This window comes from Prorops nasuta, unplaced genomic scaffold (assembly GCF_024137725.1).
Source record: "Prorops nasuta isolate Cenicafe-Biocafe unplaced genomic scaffold, Cenicafe_Pnas_1.2 PNAS00004, whole genome shotgun sequence".
In the NCBI taxonomy this organism is placed as follows: Eukaryota; Metazoa; Arthropoda; class Insecta; order Hymenoptera; family Bethylidae; genus Prorops; species Prorops nasuta.
In genome coordinates, this window is record NW_027116801.1 from 5,949,650 (window position 1) to 5,957,646 (window position 7,997).

Genomic DNA, 7,997 nt, shown 5'->3' on the forward strand with positions numbered 1-7,997 from the left:
TAAAAATTAAATCAAACATTAAAAAGTTGCGTTATCTTTCATTAAAATGAAACTGATTATAACAATTATCGGAGCTTAGCTAATCACTTTGATTATCACAGTCTTCAAGATACAATGCTAGACGTTCAAAATAGATCATTCAACCAAATCGTTTCATGCACGACAGCTTCAACGAAAAAAGAGATGATAAGAATTGCCAGAAAAGCTATTTAAACTTTTTCATAATCTTTCTTGATGAAAGAAACTGCGTGAAATCTTCTGATACGAAAATTAGCCAACCTGTTTGAGTTATAAAACGTATCAGTAACTTGTGTAAACATTCATCATAAAACGAGATTCTTCATTTTATTGGTGCACATGTTCATCTTCTCATGGTGGGGTGATCTGCAAAAGTGATTAGCTTACGGCTCAGTCTTATTGTAGCCAGCGTTTTGTGATGCCTCATAAGAAACTATCATGCCTACGCAACACTATAATCGAAAAAAAGAGAATAACGTAAGTAATTTGCTGATATGTATTTATTAACAATAAGACAATAGCTTTTATCAATCTAGGAAAAAGTCTTTAGTAAAACAATAATATTTTAACAGCAATATGCTTGGCCAGCTTGTGTCGGTGATTTTTCATTGTTAAAAGAGTATCTCGCAAAAAAAAACACGCCTTCTTGGGTGGTACTTCAACTACTGGATGCACTACTACGTGGATTTGGTCAAGTAAGATGAATTTTAATATACCAATAAAGTATGTGGATTAAAATGAAAGGAAGGTCAACCAGTTTTATAGCTTTGTTAGAATCGCTCTACCGAAACCAATTTTTTTACTGTATAATGTTACAATCGCGTAAATATCGTATGTTTGTTTAATGTAATCAACTATAATTAGGCGAATTATTTTGTACATTTAAAAACTTATTAAATAACATATTTCCACTACTTATACTATATTTTTTGAAGGTATTTTTTAGCAGAACAAATTATTTTGACTCCCCCTTTATATTTGATATGATAAATGAAAAATTTCATGAAATATTGCAGGTTGTATTTGCTAATAATCCAATAAGTGGATTTTTGATAGCTAGCGCTTTGGCGAGCTCAGTACCTGCGGCATTTGCTTTATGTCTTTCTACCGCCATCCTCGGACTTCTCTTATCAGTGGTACTTACAGAAAAATTTCATATCTCCTTACTCCTTATTTCTACAACCAACACTGTGTTTAAGCAATGTGGCAATTGTTCCAGTTATTTTTTCCATGCTATTACTATTCATTTTTATCAAATGTTTAACAATTTTTGTTCACATGTTGCTTCTGTAAATTTAACTTCACAACTCAGTATTAAAGACTATTATATACATCTCGTTTCTTTAAAAATCAAATTATTATCGGATCAAATAAACTTGTTATAAAATTTCAGTAGTTGGAATATTATTTCATCTTTCGCTCTCAGATGTCTAAATAAATTAATGCATTATTAAAATTAATTCGATTAGTCAGCGATGAATAAAAGAATTTAATAAGATATAGAATTTTAACAACAGGAAAATATTTTCCGTCTTTTATCCACTATCAAGTAAAAGAATCATTTCTTCCAAAACTGAAACTTTCGTGGTGCCTTATTTTTCATACTCCTTTTCTTCTCTTCCGTCCCTTTTTTGACGTGACGAGTCGTTCACGGTTATACAAGCTATTTCACTGCAATGCAGTAGTCGCATTTGCAGTTATGAGTTCAATCTGCCTGCTATGCTTTCCATAGAATCCATCTGTATGTTAAATAGTCCTTGATTTCAATACACAAGGGTCGCTATATTTTTTTAACGTATTATTTTTTTGCAGCTAATGAAAGACTCGGAGGAACACGTGGCAAATGGTTTGACGGTTTATAATCCATTATTAATCGGCGTAGTTTCTTATGCCCTGGTACCAAAATTTTATGGAGCTTTTGATTCCTTCAGTTTTCTTCTTATTCTGTTGGGAACAATCCTTAGGTAAGCTTACAGTACCAAACGTGTTTTAAGGATAAATAAAGGTTTAAACTGTCTTTTCTCAAAAGTTTCTTAGATTGGTCCAAAGATTATGTTGATTTAATCGTAGGAATAAACATGATATCTTATTTGATTATTCAGAAGCACGTGTAAGTAGTCTTGGTTTGTAATGTTTTCAGCGTGTACCTAATGCGGTCTTTGGAAACTGATAAGTTTCCGTGCACAACATGGCCTTTTAATCTAACGGAATTCGCATTGCTCTTCGCCTTAGCAACCCAGAATAATTTAGCGGACGGAACAGAATTGCTTCCAAAGATTTTTACCATGGTAAATATAGCGAGCCACTTTAATAAAAGTCTACTTTTACTAAGAAAGAAGATTATATACTATTCTCATTTAATTTAAAAAAACTTGGTATATAAAAAATGAAAGTTTTATATCAGAGATTTTTTAACAGCGGAACGATAAATTCTTTTATAAGTACATATAAGTCCACTCATATTCATAAAAATTAAATGTAACTTGTTTAGGAAATTTATCCTGATTATTTATGATGTAAATTATTTACGTACTTTTGGGAGCAAAAATCCACATGACAGAGTAACGTGCAATATAAGTTTTCTCTTTTGTATTGATTAGGCTCAGACAAAAAGTTGATACAACACGAATTATTATAATATTAATCTTGCCTTTTAAACCAGTAAAAATATAAAATGTTCTTTTTACTAAGCTAAAATTTCTGAAATATATTTTGAAATTTTTTACAGCTCGGTATTATTATTAGCGATGCTTATAAAGTTAAACGAGATAAAACAGAAAGTTTTCATTACAAAAGTGTAAAGTTTCGCTTTAATAACAAATGTAATCAGAGACAAAGAGATTCGGCATATGTAATTTACTGCCAAGTTTTCTTTAGCACCGGAGAAAATTGGACCATAATTTACCTTCTCGCTGCGCGAGACGCTTCTAAAAAGAAACACAAAAATAATTTAACAGCATGAATAAAGGTCGAACGTTCAAGAGGAAAATCTTCATTTTCTAATGTAACTCTTATTATCAAAGCAGAATCATTTTCTTGCTATCTTCTTTTAATTTTTTGTTAAACTTAATAGGAAAATTTAATTAAAAATCTTGCCATATTAGCTATATAATAACTTATTATTTTATAAACCAAAATTATTGAATATTTTAGATATTCTTCTCTGAATATGAACAATTTATTCAATCCATTTTTTTTTTGTAGGAAAATGCAACTATTCAGGATGCTGCAAACGCATCCGTTTTATCAATGCATAATTCCACGGTCGCACGAATCGATTGGGGGATGGTAAAGTGTAATTACGAATGCATTCTATATATTTCACATGTTAATTATTTTGTATACTCTAATAGTATTTGATGCGAGGTGATAACAATTCTAACACATCGTGCAACAACTTTTACTTTCAAGCAACCACCTTCATAAACTATTTATGCCTTTAAAATCATCTTTCGGACAACGTCTAAAGCTGGGTACACACTTGACCACGAATGTACACGAAGCAAGCTAGCTGAGGCAGAGTGAGTCTGCAAATATTCGGCTGTCCATAATTCAAAATCAATGATAACACTCGTACCATAGCGTTGCCTGGGTTTGCCTAATACACATTCATTCTCAAGTGTGTAACGAATTTAAAAGTTTCAGTCTATCCGGATGTTTATCTTAAATTATTGAAAAATATTTGTGTATATATAGGTAATATGTTTTTATCTTTTTTTTAAACAGGTATAATACATTTATGAGATTATCTTGCGCTCGGATATTAAGTAGTAGCGTGTTAAAGTATTAAATGGAATTTTTAGATTTTCCGTGGGATAGTGGTTTCAGCGTCTCAGGTGTATGCAGTGGATAATGTTGCTACTGCCTCCATCGTCTACTTGGCTATACTAATATACTCGCCAGCTACAGCTGGCTTCTCCTTCTTGGGCTCTTTGATCGGTGCTTTTGCCGGTATTTAACGCTAAATAAATCAAAACCGCTTTACCACCGATTATTATCAATTACATATTATCAGTCTAAGAAATTATCGACATTTACTACTCGCAGGTTTAGAGCTTGGTGTGGCCAATGAAGAGATATATTCCGGGCTTTGGGGCTTCAATAGTCTTTTGACTGGAGCCGCCTTAGGTGGAAATCTGATTGTACTGAATTTCCAAACAGCTGCAGCTACTTTAGTTGCTATTGTTTATACCACAATTGTACAGTATGCTATACATTACTTGTTCGTGAAAGTAAGCTATGCAATTTCATTCTTGATAACGTGTTCCCTTTATGCATAATTTGAGCAAATACTGCATAGTGGCTTTATTAAAGTGAAAAATAATTTTTACCTTATACAATTTCAGATAAATTTACCAATTCTGACGCTACCTTTTGTCATTGTCGTTTCGTTATTCGCGAAACTGCGAGAATCAACAGACGGATCTACATTTCCGCGACCTGTATCTCATTCATTTCCTGAAAAGCAACGATATGAATATTATACTAGAAACCATTGTACTCGGGTAAGCTTAATCTCGACTTTTATAAATACTGAATAATATTATTAGGAATTAATTGAAACAAAAAAACAATAGAGTGTACAGATTGTGCAATTGTCATGGTTTTAATTTGTGGTTGATAACAAAAAGTTCAAATCTTACGAAAGTTTCCTTGGAAATGGACTTGGGAGACTCGATTATCGTTAATTGCGGAAGTGTGTATAGATATCGCATATCATGGGCTGAAAGTTCCGGGCTTCCCTTAAGTTAAATAAACACATTTCAGTGCTTGGGAATCTGATGGTGCGATCAAACGGGGTGTCGGTATCACAAAGACAGAAATACTTCGAGAGATAGAAAATCATGCCCTATAGCGATGACCCAAATTGATTTCTAACCAATCTAAAATACACTTAATAGTTGTTTCGCTTTGAGTATAAGACGATAAAGCAAAGTTTCAACTTTTCCCAAGGGAAATTAAACATTACAGTTTTTATGCGATGGAGAATATGGAGATAGTTATAATATTTGTAAGAAGTTACGTAAACAAAATAAATAAAAGCTTATATTTTTCAGTATGAGGAAGAACCAGAATCAGAAACTCAGAAGTGCTTGGAAGAGAAGGTTTCACAGGTAGAAATCAGTTGCTGATGTATTTTATTGGATAAAGAGGATAAATACAGCGGAATTTGGTTAAAATATCCAGGAAATGATAAGTAAAGAAACTTCAGAAGCGAATAATCAGCTTTTAGCTAATTCAATCGTCTTAACGTTTCCTTTAGGGCATTCAGTTTTTACAACCCATTAAAAGCTTTTATGGATTACTTTGATTACCCTTAAGACTGTTTCATAAATTATCGGTAAAAACTTTTTAGCATTTTCGCATAATTAATAAGAGATTAAATAAAAAGTGAAATTTATATATAAGATTTGTGAATACTATTAAGAAATAGAATAATGCATAAATCAAACTAATTCTTGAAATTAACTTGAAATTTATTGTTACTACAATAAGTCAAACAAAACGAGAAATTATGATATTTACAGGAAGAATAAGTATAGATGATTTAGGCTGGAGCCCATTCCCTACTTTGAAAAATAGAAGTTGGAAAGAAAAATCGGCTGTCTATAAATTACAAAGCTAGTGATTTGGATAGCCTCTATAAGAAAGCGGAGAAAGTCCAAATAAGTAGAATCAATCTAAGTACGAAAAGTAGTAAAGCGGTCATTTATCTCAGCTTTTAGTTCTTGGTGATCCACTTTGGAGGAATTTTATGATGTTTACGTTGTGTAGAAGCTGCGAGCTTTACCCATGAGTATCGATGTTTCTTGTGAATGTGCGCACATTGCGGACCATTGCGTGACGTCACTGAGTTTACGGCTTCAGTAGGATCAGCGAAATTCAATGCCTCTGCGGAACAAAAGCCTATATAACAGATTTTTTTCGATAATCTACTACCAGACATTTTCCCATTTTTCATAAATTTTATAGCATTCTAGCTGTTATTTTTCTCTGCATATTCTGCTCTTTTCTGACCCAATCTACTTTACCAAGAAAATATTCAAATTTTTATTAACTATTCAATATTTAAAGCCCCAGGTATCAATTCATACGGCGCCAGCCGAATGAACGAGGACCCTTTATCGTTTGTTTTGTTGCAAGGGCCATAAAATTTCTTCACCCTTGAGCTGAAGTTATCGTTGAGATTCATGACTATCAATAAATAATTCTATATCTTTCTAAAGTATTTTCCCTAGATTTTTCAAAACGTCCACTGCAGCTACTAGTTTGTATATATGCATTTCTCAAATAATAATATTTCAATGATATATTATACTATATATTTGTCACAATAATAAATGAGAATGAAAATACTGTTGCATGCATACGTAAAACCAGTTTAAATTTATTTACTTAAAATGTAAGAAATGTGTTTATTACTGCAAATTATTCAACCATTCACGAAGTCGAGAAATGGGAAGAAAGTGGATAAATTTCAAAATTTCTCAGCCTAGCTAAGAGACTGAAATTTTCCTGCTGTAAATAATTTCTAATAACGTTGGTAAATTTGAAATGCATGCAGGTATAATATGTTAATCATAAGATAGTTGGGCGGAAAGCAATTCGCTTTTAAGTGTGCTTCGCGGGGATTGGTTTTTTCCTGGTCTTAGTTAGAGGGAATCTCGTTTAGTGAAACCTTTTTTCTTTCTTCCACTCGTGAAAGAAAAGCCACAGGTCGATCGATGAAATTTATTTCGCCACTGCTCTTCTCGTGCACGATAAACCTACCGCTTAAGCTTTATCACATCGTTTCGCGGTAAAGCATCACTCCAAGTTATGTCACGTCATTAGAACGCAACTTCGAATGCTTTATACTCTATTGGATCGTTGTACCTCGACCTATAATACATCGTTATAAAAAGACAACGTTTTATAAATTACTCCTAGAAAGCCTTAATTCTTACAACAACACAATATTCCAAATTAAAGATAAATTTTATAGCTAAGCTTATAACTAAATTAAAAATTTTTAATTGAATAAAAAAGTTTCATTACAATTTTATGACATTTTTTATGGTTAAAGTTATATACACGGCCAATAAAATGTAGTAAAATTAAAGCATAAAAGTGTAGAACTTTTCAGATAAATAGACAAAAAAAATTGTTTTATTGATAACTTTTCACAAAAACCTTTACAATGCATGTTTTATTGTAATATACCAAAGTAGTTAAACTAAAAGAAAAGTACAACTTTTTATTATTACATTTTAAATCATTGCGCACCAAAGTTATAATCGATTACTAAAAAAGAATTACATGCTCTACTTGCAAAAAATTTGAAGTCTTTCAAAAAGTGAGAAGTTTCCACTTTGTCAAGTTTATGAAAGAAATTGTTCAGCTGGGACTTTATTAAGGACGAATCTTGCCAGGGGGTTGGGCTCTCTAACAACCTTCACTTTCCTTATCAGAGTAGTAAAAACAAAAAGCAAAAGAAGGATGCCGCACAAGCGACTTACAAAACACAAAAGATACTTGAAAAAAAGAATACATAATTCTTCAATTATATACTGTCGGATAGATATTACTACACTACAATAAATAACAAAATTGATCAATTTCCTAACTTGAACCATTAGTAACAGCGTCCTGTCATTATTAAATATCGAAGTCAGAATTTAATTAAGCATTTAATATATGCGAGAAACTTCCCATTATCCTCCGTAAAATCGACGGATTTTATGGCTTATTAATTTAAGAGGATAATAAAAGTTGAAGCAAGTGCATGTCGGCTATTACTCAAATATTCGACAAAGATCAGCAAATTATTCTTACAATAAAAAAGAGAGACTGAGAAAAACGGGCGAGAGGCAGAAAACATAAAAAAAGCTATCTGTAACAAGATTCGAACAAGTTCAACAAAAACTGGAAAATAATTGAAGAGAGGCAAGTGAAAATTAGTCAAAGTGGGTTTGAAATTGAACGATATTTGGTCAGCA

The 7,997-nt window shown here is 32.0% G+C and overlaps 1 protein-coding gene across 2 annotated transcripts; it reads left to right on the plus strand.

Annotated features, from left to right (window-relative positions):
- The first annotated feature begins 320 nt into the window (after positions 1 to 320).
- LOC136772243 (urea transporter 1-like) lies at positions 321 to 6,367 on the plus strand. Of its 2 annotated transcripts, XM_066725082.1 has the most exons (10): positions 321 to 495; positions 591 to 713; positions 1,035 to 1,154; positions 1,831 to 1,982; positions 2,159 to 2,306; positions 3,223 to 3,306; positions 3,822 to 3,969; positions 4,066 to 4,250; positions 4,365 to 4,523; positions 5,076 to 6,367. In XM_066725082.1, exons 1-10 carry the CDS (start codon positions 457 to 459, stop codon positions 5,148 to 5,150), a joined length of 1,233 nt encoding a protein of 410 aa, XP_066581179.1. In that variant the 5' UTR covers positions 321 to 456; the 3' UTR covers positions 5,151 to 6,367. The 2 variants fall into 2 exon arrangements, with proteins under 2 accessions (XP_066581179.1, XP_066581180.1); XM_066725083.1 differs by lacking the exon at positions 1,035 to 1,154.
- The last annotated feature ends 1,630 nt before the right edge of the window (positions 6,368 to 7,997 follow it).